We start from the raw sequence: 23,244 nt of genomic DNA, 5'->3' as shown, positions 1-23,244 counted from the left end.
TCAGGTCCATGACAACAAACATCATTCGCCCAACACAAGGGCTGGCTTCCCCTGGCTGGATCCTACTTCTGAAAGCAGGCAAAGCTCTTCCATTCTGGATCTCCTAGCACAGGACCACTGAGTACAGGGACCATCTTCTAGGCCCAGAACAAGAGCCAGATCAATGGGACCAAGCACAAGTAAGCTCCAGTGACAACACGGCAGGGATAGGGACTATGAGGATTCTTAGGCCAGATCCACGGTCTGGCCTTTTATGTGTGATCCAGACATCCTGCGCCCTGAGCTACACACCCGTCCACAGCAATACTCAAACAGGTGTCACCTGGAGCATTCCCAAACACCAAGAGTTTACACATAACAAATCCAGGTGGCACAGTAGTCAAGATCCCCTCTGAGTGTGTGCAATACATCCTTAAAAGACTGGTCTGTAAATTTTAAAGGCAACTGGAAGTAATGACAATTACTAGTATGAGGCACATAACATAAATAACATGACATATGTCTGTAAGTATTAAATGTTCATGCATATTTGAGATGATTTCTAAGATATATGGATCAGAGTATGATAAAAAGGTTGTATCAAGAATTCTCAAAACACTAAAATCCTATTACTCTACAAGACTCTTAAAAGGTATTGTCTTAAGAACATCAAATTGTAAACTATGGAAGAAGAATTATAATTGCATAAAAAGTTAATTTATACCATGAGTAATCTAACGAACACAAATGCAAGGCTTTTTCTACAGGTCAATACGTTATTGCATGACAAGGTGTTTGTTTGCCTTAGGCTGAAATAACATATTGAGAGCATTTCATGTATAGCGCGTACTCTTCCCTTGTCTAACTTAAGACTTAACCCACTAACAATGCATGAAGACTTCTTCCCTACTAACCTGTGGCACTGCACAGTGCATATTCTGCCTCGTAGAGATGACAGTCAGACTCACTGCCATGTCCTCAGGATCTAACAGTCGGGCACATGGTTTGTACACAAGCAATGTTTTGTCTAGTGAAGGCATCATATTCTACCTAAGTTTCTATGAGCCCTGTGTAGTGGGCAACATTCCTTTAGGATGAAATAGTAAATCCCTACTTTTAATTCAACACTTTGTATCAAGATGCTGTAGAAGAAAGGTGGTAGCTGGCAAAACCGTGGCTCTGTGGTCAGGCACCAAGGCAACTTCCAACCCCGGAGAAGTCTAGTGTGTAAAGGGTCACCTGAGCAAGACAAATACACTCTAGAGATCTGCTGCACAACATTTTGTTAATGATACTGTATTACAACACTTAAAATCCTGTTAAAAAGGCAGTTCTCCTGCTAAATCCTCTTACTGCTAACTCTCCAGGTACAGTGGCATACACTTATAATCTCTGCACTCTGGAAGGCTGAGGCAGGACAACTAAAAGTCTGAGCCCAGCCCAGGGATGGACAGCTTAGTATACAGGCCATGGCTTCAATCCCCAGTACTGGCTGGGAAGAGGGGGACCTCAGCTTCACCAGGTGGAGTGTGGAATCTTGGGTAAGCAACCTAACCTGTGAAAATTCACTGCTGGAATCCGGACGGTGAGGGCAGCAAGCACCTCCAACCGAGCTTGCCAGGAGGAAGGGCAACAAATTAAGAAGTGCAGCATTTCCTTTGTTCTACTGAACACATGTACATGTAAGTACACATGAAAGATAGTCCATATATTTTTAACATCAGATGATTTAAAAATTTAGGTCAATACAATAAAATACCAACTTACAATGCAAGGTTCTACCAAATATTACCAGCTCACAAATAATATGCAACTATATATTATTTTAATGATTATATCTCTTTGTTCTTATATAGCCTTTCAAGATCTTAAAATTATTTTCCAGAAAACAAACCTCTCCATGGTTGAAAAAGTAGCACAGTACTGTAATTAGACCTCCTAATTGACTCCCACTGTAAAAAAACAAAGTATGAAATCATAATTCATGTAAGATAAAGGGAGATTTTTGAAAAACTCTCGAAACTTCAAATTATTTTTCTGTACTTAAATCATAGCTAAAATTTTCAAAAGTGCCCATGTAATTGATGTCTTAATATTGAAAGTGTAAATACAAAAATTGTATAGACACTGTAATCTAAAGTTTATAATTTATTGTACTTCATATTTTCTAAATAAAATAGGTCATTTGTGAACGTAAAATATTTTTGAACAACCCAGGCATGGTGGCACACATCTATAATCCCAGCACCCTGAAAGTTCATGACTGGACAGTTGTAAGTTTAAACCTACCCTGCTTTGAATGCCAGTATAAATTTCTAGTATAAAAAAAAAAAAATTAACCAACAGACTAGCACTTTAGTCTATATCCCATTCTTTGAGTATTCCAAACAGAGGAAATTTTATCATTTGAAACTGAATTTAATTGCCTGACACATAGGGTCTCCCAGTTTGTTTAACAGCAACAGCAGGCAGTGACTGGATGTATTGATTTGTTGAGTCTGAAGGAAGCAGCAATGTAGGAAGGCATCCAATAGCCATCAACAAGTGAGACCCATTTCCTAGATGCAGTGTTCACACCCACTTCCGGGCAGACTCCCAGCATTCCAAGCCCCACGCCAACACCATCCGTCTGGATCTCATGCTTTGCAGCGTCCCCAGCTCCACACTTGGAAGACTAAGTATGGGGGAGATGAATGAAGACAGGGAAGAGTCCAAAAGACAAGCAGGAAAGTTCCTAGAAGTGGGTGATGACAGACAGACTCTCACTAAAGGAAATTCGAGGGGTGTATATCAGAGAGGAAGGAAAAAGAAAGAAGGGGAAAAGACATGTTTATGTATCTATGCAGGATAGTTAGGATAACTGTACTGCCGATTTCTGCTTCTTCTGAAAGGAGCAGTTAATGCTTAAAATATTTCTCTTTTTATTCTTTTAAATTTCTTATTACTTTTTTATTGTTGTTATTTTGTTTTGTATTGTTTTAAACCAATTTTGCAGGTTTATATCTGGTAACCTAAACGACTAATTTGAATGACAGCATCATGCAGGACAGCAACCTTTGTTGAATTCCTATTACTTTTCAATTACATCTTGTATTGTTTCTAATGCTCTTTAAACATTTTATTTATTTATTTATTTGGTACAGGGTCTCGCTACCCAGCTCAGACTTGTAGTGATTCTCCTGTCTCAGAATCCCCAGGGCTGGGATTACAAGTGTGGGCCACCAGGCCCAGTTTCGATAGTGGGCATGGAATGCCGTTAGTACAGGGGCCAGCACAGCATGCAGCACTGTGGGTCAAACCTGGGTTCTTGCACTTGCCAGACATGTGCGTATACTGCTGAGCTATCTACTCAGCTCTCTAATTTTTTTTGTGTGTGTGTTGCTGTGTGTTTGTTTGTTTGTTTGTTTGTTTGTTTCAGTGGCACTGGGGAATCAAACTTGAGATCTTGCACTTTCCAGGCAGGTGCTTATGGCACTGAGCTACATCCCGACCTCAGCCACAAGGGAGGCTGCAATATCTGCTGTCATACATAAAGTGTTTTCCAATATGCATTTCTATGTCTGGCCTCTCCTGCATTCCTGTTATCCATTTATCTAGCATGCTGTCTTACTTATATTAGTGCTATGATATAGCAATAATTGATAAAGCTAGTTTTATCTGTTGCAAAAATGTTCTCATTAAATTTGGCCTTTTCATTTCTGGATAACTCTAAAATCAACTAATGGGATCAATAACATTATGACAGAATGTTCAATGGTAGAGCATTGAGTCTTTAAATCAATTTGTGTTAATCATCATCTTCCAATCCATTAGCATGATATATCTCTCAATTTATTCCTATTTTCTTAAGTGTGTCAATTAATTTTTAACAATTTTCCTGTAATAGCTATACAGAACTTTTGTTAGAGCTGGTCTTAGACACTTTACAACTTTAATACTATTCTAAGTAGCATCTTTTATAATTTCATTTTTGTTTGATGCTAAAGTATAAAATCTATAATTTTCTGTATCAATTTTTTTATGTATTTAGCACAGGGTCTACAGGGTCTCACTACACAGATCAGACTTGTAGTAATCCTCCTGTTTTCAGCCTCCTAAGTGCTGGGATTACAGGCACGTGCCAACACACCGAGTCTCATCTACCATCTCAATGCACCCCAGGAGGGGGCAGGGTCGGCATTGCATGCTGGGGAATCCAGGTCCCTGGGCTTGCCTAAGCAGACACTTTTATGTATCAATTTTTGTGTTCAGATAACATCATAAATTTTCTAAATGCCGAATATAGTTTATTTTTAATTTTTTATTTTCTACATATACAATGTGAACTATTTTTCAAAACTTTACTTCTCCTGTCAAGTTTTCCAAGCCTTATACTTTATTTTAGCTTACATGCTGGATGTGATCCATGATACATTATTAAATATATCTCTAAATTCCTCTGATTCTACACAAGTTGTTTTATGCCTCAAAATTCCCTAAATCAAGGTGCACATATACATGTTAAGCTATACTGACCGAAGCCCTATGAAATTCAGTGAATTCTTGGAAGATTAAATCTAGATCTATAACTTTACATGTTTTAAATTTCATAAAAAACACTGTAAACAGAGTTAATGGAATATATTTCACTGTGAAAAAAAAAAAAAAAAAAAAAAACCTGACAAATATGGCTTAACACAGTTAGAGTGCTTATTATATTGTTCAACAACAACAACAAAATAAGAGGTAAATATCTGTTAGTACTGGTTAGTTAAATATCTGTTAGTACTTTAGCAACTCAAGTAGGTTACTCAAGTAGGTCGGCTTTTCAAGGACTTTAAATCATGACCACAGGGTGACTGTTGTGGCTCCAGACATCATTTCCATGTAACGAGTCAAAGAAATAGAGGAAGGATTGTGGAATACATCCTTTTGTGAGGAAGACAGATATCTTCTGAGGCTCTTTATTTATCACTGGCAAAAACTAACTCTGCTGAGGAGCTAGAGAGCCTGAGAGGGAGCAGATGACTGGAATGCATGACTTGGCCTCTGAAACGGGGCACTGTTCCTCCAAACAAAGTTGTGCTACCGCTATCGCAAAAGATGGGCTAACAAAGGAAAGCGTCGGCTACACATTCTATGCAGGATTTTATAGTTTTCTTAATCTCACATTTACAGAAAATATGGTGAGAATAAATTGACGCTAACCAGAGCATTAATGTTGTTATCAATTCCAGAGGAAGAGAGGTATTTTCATTAAAACCTTGTCTGAAAATTCATAAATGCAAAAACCTAGAGGCGGGCCTCATTTAAGGTATTCTTTTAGTGACATTTCAGGTTTTTGGCTGTTAAGACATTGGTCAAGCACCTTAAAAATCAAATAAATCTACAACTGCTCCTACTATTAATCATTAACCCCATTCATTTTCTCATGCAATCAATGATTATCAGTTGGCCTTTTTAAACTCAGTTCAGATTTTTTAATTTAGTGTCTCACCTCAGGTATGCAGCGTAGACGTAGAGCAGTGTCATCATGAGCCCATTTAAGAAAAAAATCACACCCACATAAAAGCAAGTAGGGTCTCCCAATCCTTTGAAAAGACAGAGGTTATTCAGCATTTAGTGAACAAATGGCTGTAAAGCAAGGGAGCATAATATCTCAGTGATTTTAACTCACAAACTCATGAATTTGCTGAAAGCATTTGCTTTCAAACTGACACACTCTTTAATAGTTTCAGTAATCTTCACCTATATACAAAGGGTGTTGTGGGGGAAGAGTGTGGGTTTGTTGCTGTGGGTCAAACTGAGGGTATTGTGCATTCTAAGCAAGGGCTCTGCCACTGAGCTTCATCTCCAACACCTGTAATGCATTATTTAGCTACATTTATAAGTTCCCCTACTGAAGTGTTCTTGTACAGAGAAAATTGTTCAGGTTTCTCATTAATAAAGATGCTACTGCTCTTCCTTGGCGTCTGGAATTTTCTGTAGAGTCACTTGGTGAGTCCTGAAAGGAAGCCTCTGCACCATTTTACCATTTTTTCTAGGCTCTGGGACGAGTAAGGTAAAGTCTTTGACTTCATTGGGCAGCTTTAGTCTGAATGAGATGGTCCAGGCTTTAAGCCACTGTTATCAACAGCTAGAATTTTAACATATCCCACATACATAGGATTGTGTGTATAGAACTTCGTATTTGTTTTACAATCATCATTCCAATTAATTCTCAGGCAAAATTGAGATTGTCATAAAAGTATTTCTATGGTTAAGAAAACAAATAATAGGTAAATACCTTGCCAGAAGTCTTTCCTATCTAACTGGCTTGGGCCAAGCTCAAGGGCTGGCCCTTGTGGCCCTCTACCTCCTTGGCCACTCCTTCCAGTCTGTCCAGTATCAATCTCTCTTGCTTAGGCACCTTCCCTTCAACACTGGATCCCCTTAGCCTCTGTCACCTGATTTCCTCTCTTTTCAATCTGCATATTCTCCTGAAGGAAATTCTTCCACTTCTGTAGCTCTGAGTATCATCTACATAGAGATGAGTTCAAGTTATACTCAGCCCCCAGTATTCTTATTCCTAAAGTTATCTATGCAGGGATCCATGTGACATCTCTCTCTAGGATCTCACACGAATACATCCACAGCAAACACAGCAATTCACAGCAGTACTTGTCATATTTTCTATTGTTCAAGAAATTCATTTTTTCAAGCTCAAAAGCAAAGCGTTACAGGACTTCTTCCTCTCTTACCTCCCTCTCATCAGCTAAGTCTCATTGGGTCTGCTTCCAAGATGCCTCCCAAGACCCGACGTCTCACAGCTCTTTCTCTATACAAATCATATGCTGAGAGCACAATAGTCTCTGCCTTCTGGAGGCCCATGATATCCTTTCCAACCCACTATCAGAATAATGCTCAAGGTAGGAATCTGTTCCAGTGCCTCAATGAATGAAGTATGGAAGCCTTCTCTTCTGTGGGGCCTATCTTGTCAGGACCCTATCTTGTACTCCCAGGGTAATGTTATACCACTTCCGTCCCTTCCCTCTGTTCCAGGAAGCCCAGCTTCTCTCTGCTCTCCCTGACACTTTTGTACTTTTCTCATGAGGCCAGAGACTATGCTGACCCCTACCCTTGAATACTTCTCTTGATTGCTTTGTTTTTGTTTGTGTATTGACCCCACAGTTATAACTTCTAAGAGCCCCCTCACAATGTGGGCTCCATGAAGATAAGGGCCATGTCCACTGGGCCACTGCTGCAACCCAAGTGCCAGGGTCTAACCTGTCACTTATTGGGAATTTAGGCACTACAGTATGTGTCCTTACAGAGAGTTATACTTTCATCTCTCCATAAAGACTGTGCCTTCTAGCTGACTGAGGCTTTAGCAACTTTCTCAATTCACCATGTATTTCTCTATTCTTTTATATGGTAAAGAAATAAATAAAAATGTAATTGTTGGACTGGGGATATAGCTCAGCAGAATAAGTACCTGTCTGACAAGTGCAAGGTCCTGAGTTGAATCTTGGTACCACAAAAAAAAAAAAAATGTAATTGTTTCTTAAATACCCTCTATCAATTTTCTTTTAGATTTCATAAAATTATTTAGGGCAATCAATAAAAATATAAGGTAATATAGATTGGTTTATATTTCCATAGTTGGATATTACAAACAAATGTATAAAAATATATTTATAAAATATAATGAATAGTATAATAAATAATCATGTTGTATATTCTTCAATTGATCAGCTTTTGGGTTGTTTCCAAGATTTAACTGTGACAAGTTGAGCTGCTATAAACATGGCATTTTTATTCAGTAGACTATTACTCAGCTATAAATAAAGATAAACTCAAAGCTTTCATAGGTAAATGGGTGCAACTAGAGACCATACTAATTAGTGAAATAAATCAGACCCACATGTGTAAACATTGCACTGTCTCCCTAGTATAAGGAAGTGAAATAATAAATAAAATCTGAAATGCACAATAGGTGTTGTGAAAGGGAAAGAAACTTCTAAAAAGGAAAGGACAACTGGAATGGGAGAAAGGAGAAAACAAAGAAAAATTATATATAATATATGCATATTTATATATACACACACAATAGCTAAAATAATTATACTACTAATTTCTATTGATTTATTGAAAAAGACAGTTAATGTTTAATTCCTTGATCAATCTTGCATGTCCATATCTGGTGATCTAAACAACTACTTTAGAGAGAACCATATGCAATAGAACCACCATTGTTAATTTCCTATCATTTTATTTTGAAATTCTGTGTCTTTCTTTTTCATAGTTTTATGCTCTTCAAGATAAAAAAAAATAGTCATGTTATGGAGGATGGCACAAATGAAAATCAACGATGTAAGTGCTATGCAGGTAGGCATATGTGACCCTGCACAAGCGTCCCAAGGGACAGCATTGTCCTTGGGTTGCCAGAGAGCTCAACTGCACACATTTAAAGTAGCAGCGAGTAACCACTGCATGTCCCAGAGAACTGTCACACGATTCCCAAAGCTGTTACTTGACAAAGAAACCAGTGTAGAAGATACATAGCAAGAGCCTGACTAAAACTACCCACCAGACTCTGGTATGTAAAAAGGCAATGTTGATGCTACAAGCTGAATCTGATTTTTAATACATTTGTGCTACTTTGCTAAAACACTATTACAAGTGTATGTACTTCATCATAAAATGTACTTATTGAAGCTACCTCAAAACACTCTTATTTGTATTATTTCACTATGATATAGAAGACTTTTACTCAAGTTTACCTTCTTGGGCTAAATTAATGCACAAGTTAACTTCCAAATTTATATACAATTTAACAAATACGAAGCCTTCACAGAAAACTGAAGTACAAAATAATCTTTGAGATGAAGCATTTCTAGTGTTGTTTAAATGAAAGAGTGAGCCACAGCTGTTCGCATACACTGATTCTTGTGTTTATGAAAGCCTTAAGGACAGCACAGCAGGGCTGGAGGGAGACACAGACCTTCACAGCTCTCGACTTGACTAGGAAATCCCACTCTGGTGATATTCCAGCAGGCCTTAGTTTCTATACCAAATAAAGTCGTTATTCCTGTGAATATGCGATACCAGTAAGCCAGGACCACCTACAAAAGATAAAACAAAGAGATGACGGAAGGATATATGCTCTCTTCATAACAATTTTTTCCCAATACCATTTTATGACTTTCATGCATATATTTAAACCATCTCACTTAGAAAATAGTCATTTAAAGCATAATATAGTATATATATATTATATAATATTTATATACAGTAATCAATTCTGAAATATAAATAACTCGATGTAAGTCACACATGGTGGTGGACACCAACAGCCCCAACACTCTGGCAGGCTGAGGTAGAGGAATATGACTTTGAGTGACTTAAGTGAATTAGCAAGATACTCTCATAGAAGCATCCAATTAAAACATTACGGTAATAATGCAAAAATATGCATATCTATAGGAACATGTGATAACATTTCATTTAGGTCTTTGAATTCACTTCTTCGTGAAATATGTACTATTTTAAAAGCTGAAATAAAATGGAGTACTAGTTCCTGTATTCATTCAAAGATCAGGCATAAGATTTAATTAAGAAATTCTTCCTAATCTGCAATCCACTTTTAAACGTATAAAGATGAGGAAGGAAACAACACACATAAAAAATTACAAACAAAATGCTTGTATCTGAGAGATTTTAAAAAGCAACTTTATAGAATTTGGATAAATAATGCAAGATCAATATATAAGAGAGAGAGCGATAGAGACAAAGAGCGACAGAGAGAGGCAACAAAAAAAAAAAAAAAAAAAAAAGGAAAGTGCGACCTCACCGAAAGCTAATGCTTTTAATATTTGGGCATGTTAAGTAGTACGCAGTTAGTTATTCATGTCACATATTGAGATCCTACTTTAGATGGCAATAGAATATATATATTACTAAATGACAGAATGAACACTTTTTGCATCCAGTAAATAGAGAATGACTATTTTATCGTTTTATTTTTAAAAATTTAAAATTGTGCCAACACTTAGGAGATGATTTCCCTTTCTGTGGCTCTTCCCGCGTACACGAAGGACTGCACTGAAGCGCCAGCCTTCCTCTCTGGGATCCGCTCCTGCCCAGCAGGGAGAGCACGCCTCCCACATCAGATCGCCACAGAAATCCTATACCTGGCCAGTTGCGGCTTCTCTGGCTTAAGACATTCTGCAGCTCCTAAGCCTCTTTTGCGACAGGGAGGAGAGACAGGGTTTGTTTAGAAGGTGCTGGCACACAACAAGCATTAACTACCTTTTCATTTTCAACAGTGCTCTCAACTTAGGTTTTTAGTTTCATGTGAGAGATAGAACTTGACACCATTGTGCTACCCAAGACCTGGCTGGCTGTAAATCTAGCTCTTCCGGACACTGTGCTACAAAAGGGTGAAAGTAGGACTCAGAACAACTCTGTGTTACCTGTTCTTTATAGTGGTATCAAGTTTTGGAAACCATTGTTATCTAAGAAGAAACTAAAGACATTTCTTAATTATTAAATAAATATTAGTGGATAAGTGAAAAGTGTTTAAGGTCTCTGAGACTATGCTTCTAGAAAATAATGGAACAAAAATGGAGATTTTATTATAAATTGAAAAATCCAAAAATAAAGAAAAATTTTAAATAGCAATTGTTTGTTTATCTACTGATTGATTCATACAGGGTCTTGCTGTGCAGCTTAGACTCATAGTGATCCTCGTGTCTCAGCCTCCCCAGCACTGGGATTACAGAGACATGCCACCACACTGGGTTTTGGGGTGGCATGGTGTGCCCAGGGTTCTGGGGCCAGCCCAGCATGTGGTACCTGGGATCCAACCCAGGTCCTCATGCTTGCCAGGCAGGTGCTTAGACAGCTGAGCTATCTCTCCAGCCCTTAAATAATACTGAACACTGATTTCCATCTTATGTTTGAACCAATCCCCATCTCATATTTGCAAAATTAACATTATCTTACATTGAAGATACAAGAAATGGGCATCTTGTCTGATTCTTGCTTTAACCACAGATAGATAACCATGAGAGGACATAAAGTCAGAACCACGCCTCTGATGAGTACCACAGGACCCAGAGACAGCTGGTGCAAAAACCGCTTCGACCATTCTAGACAGACTGCAGTTGTTAGTATTACAAGTGACATTTTAAAAGACAAATCTGAAGAACCTCCAAAGATCTGAAAATTAAATAATATAATTCTAAATATACAATGGGTCAACAAAAAATAACATGGAAAATTAGAAAATAATTTGAGCTGAAGGAAAACTATAAAGCAATATATAAATAATGGGAGTATTCACTTTTTGGGCAATGGGATGCATCTCCTTTTCCCTGTTTCTCCCCCAAGTACACATGAACACCCTATGTATTATACACAAATCAAGCACAAGATGACACTTGGAAACTGCAGAGGAGGAAGAAGGAGACATGGAGCCCAAAGGCTGGCATGATTATGAGCTCCCCAAGCTTCCTATTCTGCCTCATTTTCTCAGATCTGGAGTCCAAAGCTTGACAGTCCACAATCACCAGTGGGCCCTGCAACAGTCTGAGTGTGCTCCTTGAAGAACTTGGGTATTCATATTAGCAGTCAGTGCCACAGCACTAAGAGGTGAGGATTTGAGGACTCTTCTTTTGTGAATGGGATTAAGGTTCTTACGAAGTAGGCTTCCTGTAGGATTCGGGCCTCTTCCCTTCTGCCTCCAAGAGACACAGTGCCTTGTCCTCAGGGACACAAGATCATGGCAGCAATCAGCAGTTTCATCAGACATCTGAGCCTGCCAGGACCTTGATCCTGGACTTCTCACCATTCAGAATTTTCCTTTCCTTCAGCTGAACCTTTATCGTGGGAGTCTGTGTTCCTCTAGTCCAAGAGGTAGGCTAGGCTTGAAATCTGCTATTGCTATAATTACCAAAACTGGAGTCCATTGTTGCTATCAATGTCAGCGATTTCAGTCTACTGTCATGGTGCCATGTCTTTTGCTGGATTTTGAATTTTCTCTTTTGTTACTCTGTAAAAGAAAACTGTTCCCATGCAGTTTGAAGCAGGGTGTACTTTAGTCGTGGTGCATATGTCTTCCACCAAAGATCAAGACCTCACCAAGCACTATTCCACTGTCACATTTGTATTAATAATGCACTAGTTGGGTGGGGGTGTGAGGTTTTTGTCCTAGGTGGGTATACAATGAACTGGGGTCTTGCAGGTGTGACCTCCAAGGTGGTTCTATCCCATGTCTAGAAACACAGTTGCTTTGTCAACCCATTCTACCAGCTGCACTGAATACTCACCAAGGCCCAGAAACAGTAGTTTTAGTTCTTTCTCCCCAGAGAGAGTGGCATTTTTAACTAGAAGAAGCTGGGGACATGAGTTTGAAAGTGGTGTTATTGTTCTCCCACTTACTAGCACATGGAAAACATTGTACACTTTCCCTTTCTCCCCACCCCTCGAAGCCTCTGACCCCAGGGCCTTTGCTTCTCACACTACTTCACACTGAGCCTTTACCAGCCCATAAAAGTGATCTACTTTAATCTTCCTGCTGATTTATATGGCATTTGGCAGCATCTATTCCATCTATCTTAGCCCCAATTTCTCTCTGCAGGCACCCATCCCTCTTGGAATTTGTTGAATGTTTTTGCTCAGTTGTGGCCTCAGTTTTCTGATGGGTTCAAGAAAGTGCCTTAACTTACAATTTGTCTAATTTCTTTGTAGTGGAGGGGTGGGAATGGCGCTTTTTCCAGCTCTCTTCATCTCCTACCCAGAAGAATAAATAGCTCTTTCCACATCAGACAGTTTAGCCTTTCTTCAGTGATATCTATTGCAACCATTTTCACCTAGTTTTCATGTCTTTTGATTTTACTGGTGGGCTTCTTACTCTTCCCTCCCCTGCCTGTCCCATAGAACTCCAACAAGAGCTCAGACCTAGGCTCACCCTTGCCCTTGCTTCTGCCTTGGTCAAAATGGTATTTCCCTGGTGGGCCTGCATGCTGCAGTGTCTTCTCTTCCCCAGGGAAAATAAGTAACATCTGGCCTGTCTGTGCCCCCATTCAGTCAACTGTAAAAAAAAATAAAACCTGGGCACAGAACAACTCTATGATTCTATTTGTATAAAAGTCTACAAAATGAGATCTGAACTGTAGTGACAGAAAGCACTCTGGTGGTTTCCTGGGGATCACATGTGGGCAGAGAAGAGGAGGAAGAAATTATCGTGGCGCACAGGGGAACTCCTGGCATGATGGGTAGGAAGGACCTTGTCTGGATTAGGGTATGGCTTCCTGGGCGGGAATTCCTGGGATCAAACCTACCAAACTGCATACTTCATATGTAACCAGCTATGGTAAGCCAACTATAGCTCAATAAAGCTGTTTTAAAATGTTTTCAAGCATGTGGATTGGAAACTAAGAAGTAAAACTGCTTTTACTTATGGGCAATATCATCAGACACAAGAGAAAAATTCAAAAGAATCTACAAAAAGTTCCTCAGCTACAACACCACAACTGCAACCCTGGGTATTTGGTCTGTAGAAAATGTTGCCCACACACAGGAGGAAGAAGCTATAGATCCATGCATTTAGAACTGGTGACATTAGGAAGATTAAAAATGACTTGGTATCTACTACTAAAGAAATGTGCAAATAAAATTTGGAATTTATTAAATAGTTGGGATTAACAAAGTCAATATTCACACATACAGGGCTGGTGAGATAGCTCAGTGGTCTAAAGTGCCTGCTTAGGCAAGCATGCAGGGACCTTGGTTCAATCCTCAGCACCACATGCCATGCCAGCCCCACCCCCGGGTGGACTGAGCTGACCATTAAAAAAGAAAAAGGAAATAAAGGAAACATTTTAAAAAATTAAAAAAATATTCACACATACACAGGGTTTAAAACATATGAAATGCTGAGGAAAATGTTGTAGAGAAGCATGTTCAGTAGCACAGCATTTATTGGGAATCAAGAACACATAAAACCACACTTGAAGTGGATCAGATGAGTCCGCACATATTTATACTAAGGGATCTTGTGGGAAGAGGAGAGACGCAAATGGGACTGAAAACAAAGGTGACTTTGGTGTTACTTACAATTTAAGTTATTTAAAAAGTCTGGGCCAAAATACCCAAAAGATAAGCATTTTCTCATTCTACTCTAGGTGGCTGATTAAACATAGCTGAGTATTATTCTCTACATTTCTATAATCTTTTTTTTTTTTTTGTATTTTAGGGGAGGGCCTACAGGGTGCTCAGGGTCTCACTACTAGATTGGATTTGTAGTGATCCGCCTGTTCACAGCCTCCCAAGCGCTGGGATTATAGGTGCACACCACCACACCCAGTCTCAATCTCTGTCTCAGCATGCCCCGGGGGCGGGGCTGGCAGGACAGGCCCCAGGATTGAACTCCTAGTCCCTGCACCTGCTTGCAGGAGCTTTAAATGAGCTTACTAATCTTTCCTTGCAGTTCAGTTTTTCAATTCTCTAGAATTTGCAGATTTCCACTAAAACTATACTAAATGTTAAGGCCAAACCCTAGGAGATACCCAGCTTTGTGGCTGGTTTAGTGCCTGGTCTTCTCTCCTATGCTAGCACTTATTCTTTGAGTTCACATGAATGTTGTCACTGGGGCCTTTATATATTAAGAAAGGAACTAATACTCCATTCGACTATAAGAACATCTTTAATCAATCAACCTAAAAGGTCAGAATGCTTATCTGATCAAAACAAGAACCACACTGCAGGCATTATCTGTTTCAAGTGTCGCTCACCTCTGGATAAAGATGGAACCGCTTCACTGTATTAATCACAAGGGGATATTCGGTGAGCCTGTCGTTCATAATCATCCACAGACCTTCCAGAAATGAAGGTGCTTCAATAAGGGTCTTGAAGTAAGAATAATAAAGTCCCTTTATAAAAAATAAAAAGGCACATGCAGTCAATATAAGTAAAACTTTAGAATAGTTTATTTCATTTTAAAATTTTTATTAGTGCCTATTAATATCACAGAACAGTGTGTTCTCTTCTGCAAGACTTGTACACGCCGATAACATTCTTGATCATTTTCAGTCCCACCAGTCCCTTCTACTTCCTGCTCCCCTCCCAGCGAGGTCCTTCTTTATCTGCAAAAGTCTACCTTCTAGTTTCCTGCCATCTCTCCTTATTTTATTTTTAATCATTCATTTGATTTCTCAAATAAAATAAAATACGTGATTTTTATTTTTTTCTGGCCAATTTCATTTACCATGATGGGTCTTTTTGTTGTTTTGTTTTGTTTTGGCTGGCTCAGCCTACCCTGGGAGTGGGGCTGGCATGGTACATGGTACCTGGGATCTAACTGCAGTCCCTGCACACATGCCTAAGCAGGTGCTTTAGACCGCTGAGCTATCTCACTGGTCCTGCAATGATGGTTTCTAATTTTATCCATCTTTCCTACAATATATGATTTAATTCTACTTTGCTGTTGAATAAAAAAAATTTTAAAAACTGTTAAGAGTATATTTCTTTGAAAAAAAGAGGAAAGATCAATAATAAGAATTACTAAATATGCCTCCATTGACATTAGTGGACTAAGGAATCATGTATTTTTAGAGTCTCTCAACTATTCCTTCAGTTTTTCTGTAAACTGAGAATTTTCATACTAAAGAGTTTGAGGATCATCAAATGTTTTAATAAGCATTTATTTCCCCTCTTTCTTATTTTTTTCCCAGTCTTTGAGACAGAGCCCTGCTCTCTAAGTAGCCCAGGCCAGCTTCAAACTTGTGGCAATCCTCTTGCCTGAGCTTCCCTAGTACTGAGATGACAAGTCTGTGCCACCACACCTGACTAGCTTTCCAGTAGTGACTTAAAATATGTGTACAATATCATTTTCAGTTTAGAACATCTGATTTTACGTCATGCTTGAAATGGATCAGATCCCAAATTCTACTATAAACAAGGGTGCCCTCGTGACCCTGTACAGCTTTACACACAATGCCCCTTTGCCCCATACTCTCAAGAACTCTCACATCATGATCACACGCACACCGCGGTAAGAGAGCTTCACGCGCCGGCTTGCTTCTCAGCCCAGGTCTGCCTATTGCACAAGTGACAGGTGGGCTTTTGTTGCCCACAGAGGTGAGCTGCAAAGGGGGCAGCCTAGTGACTCACTCCACTGCACAGAATCAGGCTTTCAGTAGGTCACAAAAGCAGGGCTGATTTAAAACCTGAGGATTTTTTCCGATTTTTTAAAATCAGTATATATTTGTAGTACATGCAATCTAGAATCATCTGGAGAGTGGGTACATGTACATAATATGGCCTGATTCTTGATTCTTTTTGACAATCTCCCACCTCTCTCCTCCCCTTTCCTCTAATTCCCCTCTCCCCATTTTCATTCTTGTTAATATTATAGTCTTAGCTCCTGTTTATGGCACACAATGTTTACATTCATTGAAGGGAAAACTCAATGATTTTTAAAAAGCGGGTTGTTTCCCAATAATTCCTTCATCACTTTGACATTTTCAGATAAAAATAAGGAGGAACACTATCTATAAAAGCAAATAAAGGGTAAAACTATTTGAATGGGTCAAACTGTTTAACACTGTCCTCTCTCCAAAAATTAAAAACACTACACACTAACTCTGCAATTATTCTAGCTTTATTTCACTATTTTGTTTTTTTACATACTTTTATCCTGAATTATACAAAATCAAAATTCAAAAAAAGTACTATGTATTTATAGAATGCAGTGGAGATTCACTTTTAAATACCATGGTTACATGGGAGCTGTTCATAAACCTGAGCTCACTTGGCATTGTCAGTACAGCCTTCATCTCTGCTGACTACAGTCACAAAGCTATAAGCATGAACACCACAACTGCATTCATTCTGGACAAGATTTTGGTGTCTGACTGGCCATTGGGTAGCATTCAATACCACTTCCATTCATCAAAGAAAATATTCATCTTCCCAAACTGAAGGAGGTTTTTTGGGTTGTTTTGTTTTGTTTTGTTTTGTTTTGTTTTGTTTTGTTTTGTACAGGGTCTCATTACACAGCTGGGACCTGTAATGATCCTCCAGCGCTGGCATTCCAGGCACATGCCACCCCATCCAGACTCGGTGGCTGACTCAGCATATCTGGGGATGGGGCCTGCGCTGCCTATGGTGCCAGGGATCAAATCTGGATCTCTGCACTTGCCTAAGCAGGAACTTAGTCTGAAAGAGTTACTTTGACTTAAACAAAAAATGCCAAGTTAAAATATGAAAACAAATACTTTTTTTAATCTAGTGAGAGCTGAAGCCAAAGTATACTTCTGTCCCAATCACACATCTCTCCCATATGACATTTTTCATTTTTAAGAATCTACAAAGTCAAGATCTGTGCACTTGCTTTTATTTACTTTTGACCTTCCTTTATTCTCAGTGCTGAGGATTGAACTAGGACCCTGAGGAGACCAGGAACCAGGTGCACCACCTTCCCCCTCTCCTTTCACTTGCCCTCAGTGCTGTCACTGCCTGAGTCATCCATCCTGTCCTGGGTTCTGTCCCTGGTGGCCTGGAAGAGAGCTCTAATGTTCTATGCATCCATCTCCATTTTTCCATCATCTTTTCCATCTCTCGCCTCCTGTGCACTTTCTCCTGGCTGGGGAGCCACCAGCTCATTTAAACACTGCACTCTACTCTGAGAACACTTTTAAGCCTGTTGAGCTCCTGGGGAAAAGGGAGCTGCTTTCTCTTTTCAGATCCCATCTTCAGAGAACTCCCAAGTTCACAAGCTGCAAGCAGATCCTGTGAATTGTGTCTCTGTTCCTCCTCTACCTTCATTTTCACTGAAACACATATGGTGGGCATGATTTCTGATTAGCCAAGGAGATGACTCAGCATCAGGCAGTAACTGACCAGTCTACTTAGTACAAAGAATCCCAGACCTGCTATCTGAATTAGGTGAACTGCACCCAGGAGAAGGCCCAGACTGCCGTAGCTATCCTCTTTATTTAATAACACTTTATATCCTGTACAAATAATGCTTTCAAAATATTGAAATGACATACAAATTTTAGCATATTCAGGGTCTTCGAATCATTGCAGGCATTATACTGATGAAAATAAAAAGCTGCAGCTGAGGTACCTAGTATTCTGTAAAATTCATGTAGACAGAAAGGAGAAATGGGAAACACCAACAATGGGAACCTGCTTCTGTTCCTAACAAAATTTCTACTTCATAATCTTACTCTTTTGAATGCATAAATTAACTCTACAGAGGAAAGAACATACCATTTCATCACGAAAAGACATCTCCCGTTCCAAAGTTGAGAGGTGAGAAAAATGACGGTCATTCTCAAAAAGTGTTGTTAAATGTATCCTAGGAAAAAATATGAAATATAAAATGATAAATATTATAACATATATTATAGTCTGATTATAAGGTAATATTACATAATAAGAACAGGTTTCCAAATCAGTACTGCAAAGCGACAGAGAAGCAAAGTAAGAAAACCATGGAAAGGAAAAATAATTTCTTTATAATAAATTTTGAGTCAATGATACACAAACTTACTATGTTTTGGGGCATACATAATCCAGGGCAGCACACAGTTAAATCCCTTAATTCTGTTCTTAATCTTACTCGTGTGTATATTATAATCCCTGTGGTCTCTCCTCTTCCTTCTACCTCAGGCCTCTGAATGAGAGCACAGGCAGGTTTTGTTTAACAAGTGATACAAATGTACCAGGTTTGGGAATTGCCTCTGTAATTGTTGAAAAATGCTAGGAATATAATTTTAAGTAAATCATTCTAGATTAAATCAGCTTTTAAATAAATATAATGTCACATAAAGGATCGACTTTAAATGCCAAAGAACACAGCACTGGACTGGAAGATATTTTAGTGGTGCCACTCAACAGGAACAGGCAGTCACAAAAGGATCACATGTGACAAACAAATTAGTTATAATCAGCACTTATATGACACTTAATTTATGGAGTGCTTTTTAATGAAGTCAAAAAGGAAGCAGAATTCTGGTTCTGCACCATTTCCTTGTGGGCCGTGGGCACCCACAGCTCCCAGAGCCCTGCCGCCTACCATCCCAGCCTTAGTACTGACACCGGAGCTCACTGCAGGCCCACTGCACAAGGCAGCACTGTGCCAGCAGAACCGGGGCAGGCCTCACCCTTCCCAGGAATAGAAGCATCAGAGCTCAGGGGATGTGAGCATTCTAGAGGGAAAATATCCTCATTTCTCAAACAATTATTAAGAATAGGTCACTTTTATAAAGTGCCTATATATCCCCACTGAAGCCTCAGTTATTCAACTCTACTTCACCCCAGCAGGAAGGAAACTTTGTCCACTGCTATGACTTTCCAACTGGCAAACTTGCTAAAAGCCTTATACTTATGTCACTAACTCAGTTACTATAAAATGAAGAAATGATTAAGTGAACTGAAAAACACACTAGGAAAAGTAGATATTTGAAGAAATGCAGGGGCAAATTCCTTGGGAAAGCAAACGTATTTGAACTCATAACTTACCATTTCCCTAATGCATCTATTTTGTAAATGTTACGTCAGAGGAGATTTGTGCAATGAAAATTAACACATGTACACACTAATATGCATAGCTAGAGATGCTCTATACACATAATCAGGAGCTGTTCTACTATATACAAATTGTAGCAGAAATTTTTAATCCAGTTGTTTTTTATTTCAAACTGAAACCAAATCTTACCAGTGCAAAATTCCCAGAAAGGCAGCTGGAAAAGAGAAAACAAAAGTCATTAGAGCTTTATAAATTTCTTTAAACCAAGCATTTCAGATGCACTTGCTTCATGTCTAGAGAGAGCAGCACAAGGCCAGGTGGCAACTGCTTCTGTCCTAAGAACACAGGGACAACTCCTGGGCCTGCAGGAGATCGGGAGTCCTGCTAGCTTCTCCTCATGCTCAGGGCAACAGGACTGGAGCAAAGGGAGAGGCTGGGAGGGTCTGCACCTCCCTCTGAGGTCGTCTGTAAAAGAGCGATGAAAGAGATGATTTTGATCTCTGCAGGGTTTCTTTTTCTCTCTTTTATTCTCTACTGTCTCTTAGTCTCTATTCCTTTGCATACCATTTTCTGGAGAAACAGGTATAGATACTATGCTCAATGTGATTCTAGCCCATAGGAGCCAGCCTAGCGCCCTGGCCGTCAAGCTCATCAGAAGGCGGTTAAAGCACTTCATCAGCAGTGCATCTGAGAGCCTGCCGGCACCTCCAGCCCTGAAGAACTGTCAGCCTACCTGAGCTCCTGGACCTAGGCATGTATACGGCCCAGCACAAGCCCAGTGCCAGAGGCTGCACGGGCAGATCCACAGGGACACTGCCCTTGGTGAGGGACTTAAGAAGAGCTGTACCCTCAGTCCACACCTGTGTCACCGAAAAGCTACTATTTCTAAAGACAGCGTGAGGCTGAGCAGAGGAAATGGAGGTGGGACAAGTTTTAAAAACCTTACAAATTTTACAAAGGTTTCACATGTTTTCTTAAATTAATATGCTCTAGGTTACTGTAAGCTTTGGGTTAATTTCCATAGTTTTAAAGACTTTGACTCTGATCATTTGTCAAGTATCCTCTCCACGGTGTCATGGACAAATACATTTACTTCACTACTTAAGAAGTCCTGCTCCCTTCCAAGATTTTGTAACAGCATTTCTTTCAGTTGTCTCATCTTACCAGCTACCAATTTAATCCTTTAAAAAATTCAAAAATTACTCACCTTGGCTAACAAAAGAAATGCCAATTCAATTAACATGTGCAATGTTGACATTCCCACCCATGTTTCTCCAGTTCTTTCTCTATATGGCTTCTGACTCTGGGATCGCTTTAAACATGTCTCAGAAGTTTTACCTATTGCATAGCTTGTTCTGTATCGAGATAGAAAAACTCCAGTCTGTTATTCTACTGCCTGTGAGCTAAAAGTGATCTTTAATGTTCTTAAAAGTTCATGACAATAGATAAATAGAAAGATGAAAAAACAGAATGTGTCCTGAAAACTTAAATGGTTTATTCAGTGGCTCTTCAAAAAGTAATTTTATTTTTGGTGATCCTGGGACTGCAGGGCCTGGTGCATGCTAGGCAAGTCCTCCCAGCCCTGGGATGAGATCTTCTATCTACAGCACTCAGAACCACTCTGAAATTAAAATTAAAACCTCTCTAAACTCCAAACATTATGTTTCTTCTAAGGCTTCCTTAAAGAAATATAATACCAAAGACCATCTCACTCAACCATGTTAGTACATAGTAGTTCCCTCTGAAAATTACTAGCAAAATTCTTACACATTATTATACTTAAAAGATACAGAAAAGATCAGTATGCTATCAAATCCATCTGTCTTCTCCATCATCCTCAAAATTTTCCTTCCCCTACCTACCACCAAAACCACTTCCTTTGAGCCATTCAGTGACAGAATGCTTGGCCTATTTCCTTCTTACAAGGTTCCATGACTTTTAAATAACCAATAACATTTTGATTATTAAAATCAATGGCCTCCCTCAATTTTTGAGATGTTCAATCTTCCTGCAGTATTTGATGAGATACTTGCATTTTTCTTTCTAAACTTCTGTCATATCAACTTTCCTACTTTTATTTTTCTAAGCACATACTACAATCTGATTTTTTCCCTTCCTTTTCTCTCTTAAAGCTTTCCCAAAGTATATTTACCGAAGTATATATTTTTTTTCTCTCCACACTGGTATTCCTTAACAATCTCCTCCAGTCTTAAAGATTCATTCCATTTTTAAAAAGATAATTTCCAGATTCATAATCTTCATTCCCGGATGACCTTTCTCCTCCTTCCTCTTCCCTTCCTTCCTTCATCTACCTCACCACCTACCTAGTCCTTCCAGTCTGTCTCCAGCAACTCTCACCCCTGTCCTTGCCCCTCCATGCCTACTGCTGCTCCCCTCCTCTACCCAACTGCAGCCTGGACTCTACTAATGGGTTTTCAAACATTCTTCTCTCTTTTCTCGAACCATCTCTTTGCCACCTATACACTGCCACTTAGTTCATTATGAACCCTACTTCTGGTCAAGTTGATCTCCTATTTAAAAATCAGTTACCATGGCATGTTGACCCCACCCCCCAGGGTACGCTGAGACAGAAAATGAGACTGGGCATGGTGGCCAGCACCTGTAATCTCAGCTCTTGGGAGGCTGTAAACAGGCAGATTACTACAAGTCCGACCTAGTAGTGTGACCCTGAACACCCTGTAGACCTTTCCCTAAAATACAATAAATAAATAAGTAAATAAATAAATAAATTACCTAAATGCTACTGAATTTAAAGTGGTTTATATAATTTATTAATCAAAACCTAAAAAAAAAAGACCCAAGCAATACCTTCATACAGAATAAGGTTCAAATGCCCCACATCTAGCCATGAATTGGTCTCTCAGGGATTGGTCCCAAACAATATTTCAACCCACTTCCAACTTCCTCCTCTTTCAGGAACTTTTCTGCTGTCAAACTGCTCCCTTATTGTGGGATGCTGGTGACATCCATCCTCCCAACCCATGCATAGTACCTGGATAGCACCAGCTCCACACATCCAAGGCTCAGTGCTTCGTCACAATTCAGATCCCACCTTTTCCTGAAAGACTCTGCTGATTTTGCTGCTCTCCTTCTCCACTTCCACCCTTAAGTAGGAATCCCCTCTTTCGAGCTCCAGAAACACTGCTGTGGTCAGGCCTTGCTTCACAACACTCATCAGATGCCTCCCCTGTGACAGACCCCAGCCTGTTAAGCTTGGGTTTGGGACAATGGTTGCCACACCCTGTGGATTCTGTCTGTGGGATGTGTGTGTGGAGGGGGGGCATAGTTACACAGCTGGTGAAACCTACATGGGACCCTTCATGCACCCTCACCATGCCACAAGCAGGGACTTCTCCTCGTACCACGACACCAGCCAGCCCACACAGGGTGGACACCAGTGGCAACTTGCACTGACAGACGTCTATCCACAGCCCTGTTCCTACCTGCAGCCCTCCAACCAAGGGCCTAGCTCACAATTGGTTTCACTGAGACAGCAACATTTGGAGTTCTTTCTCATGCTACAAAACATGAACGCTGTCAATGGGGAAAGAAAACCTTCCAGTGCTTATATTTTAAATAGCCTACAATTTTAGACATTCAAACTCCTCAATAATATGGAAGTAAATGGGTATCAGTGCCTCTGAGCATATTGTGTTTTAAATTTGAAACAACTAGAGAGAGACAGAGAGAGAGAGAGACAGAGAGAGAGAGAGAGAGAGAGAGAGAGAGAGAGAGAGAGAGAG

The 23,244-nt window shown here is 39.6% G+C and overlaps 1 protein-coding gene across 1 annotated transcript in view; it reads right to left on the bottom strand.

Annotated features, from left to right (window-relative positions):
• Positions 1-23,244, bottom strand: part of LOC101577678 (probable C-mannosyltransferase DPY19L2) — a 66,783-nt gene that overhangs the window by 42,717 nt on the left and 822 nt on the right. The window contains exons 2-8 of the mRNA XM_023713368.1: positions 19,670-19,694; positions 18,220-18,307; positions 14,736-14,873; positions 8,942-9,062; positions 5,456-5,549; positions 1,837-1,931; positions 1,535-1,592 (exon numbers count right to left, since the gene is read on the bottom strand). Coding sequence (XP_023569136.1) covers positions 1,535-1,592; positions 1,837-1,931; positions 5,456-5,549; positions 8,942-9,062; positions 14,736-14,873; positions 18,220-18,307; positions 19,670-19,694 — 619 coding nt within the window. The remainder of the gene's footprint in view (positions 1-1,534; positions 1,593-1,836; positions 1,932-5,455; positions 5,550-8,941; positions 9,063-14,735; positions 14,874-18,219; positions 18,308-19,669; positions 19,695-23,244) is intronic.

This window comes from Octodon degus, unplaced genomic scaffold (genome assembly GCF_000260255.1).
Source record: "Octodon degus isolate 3935 unplaced genomic scaffold, OctDeg1.0 scaffold00031, whole genome shotgun sequence".
Classification (NCBI taxonomy): domain Eukaryota; kingdom Metazoa; phylum Chordata; class Mammalia; order Rodentia; family Octodontidae; genus Octodon; species Octodon degus.
The sequence above is the reverse complement of the archived record's forward strand: the minus strand, read 5'-3'. Positions and strand labels throughout refer to the sequence as shown.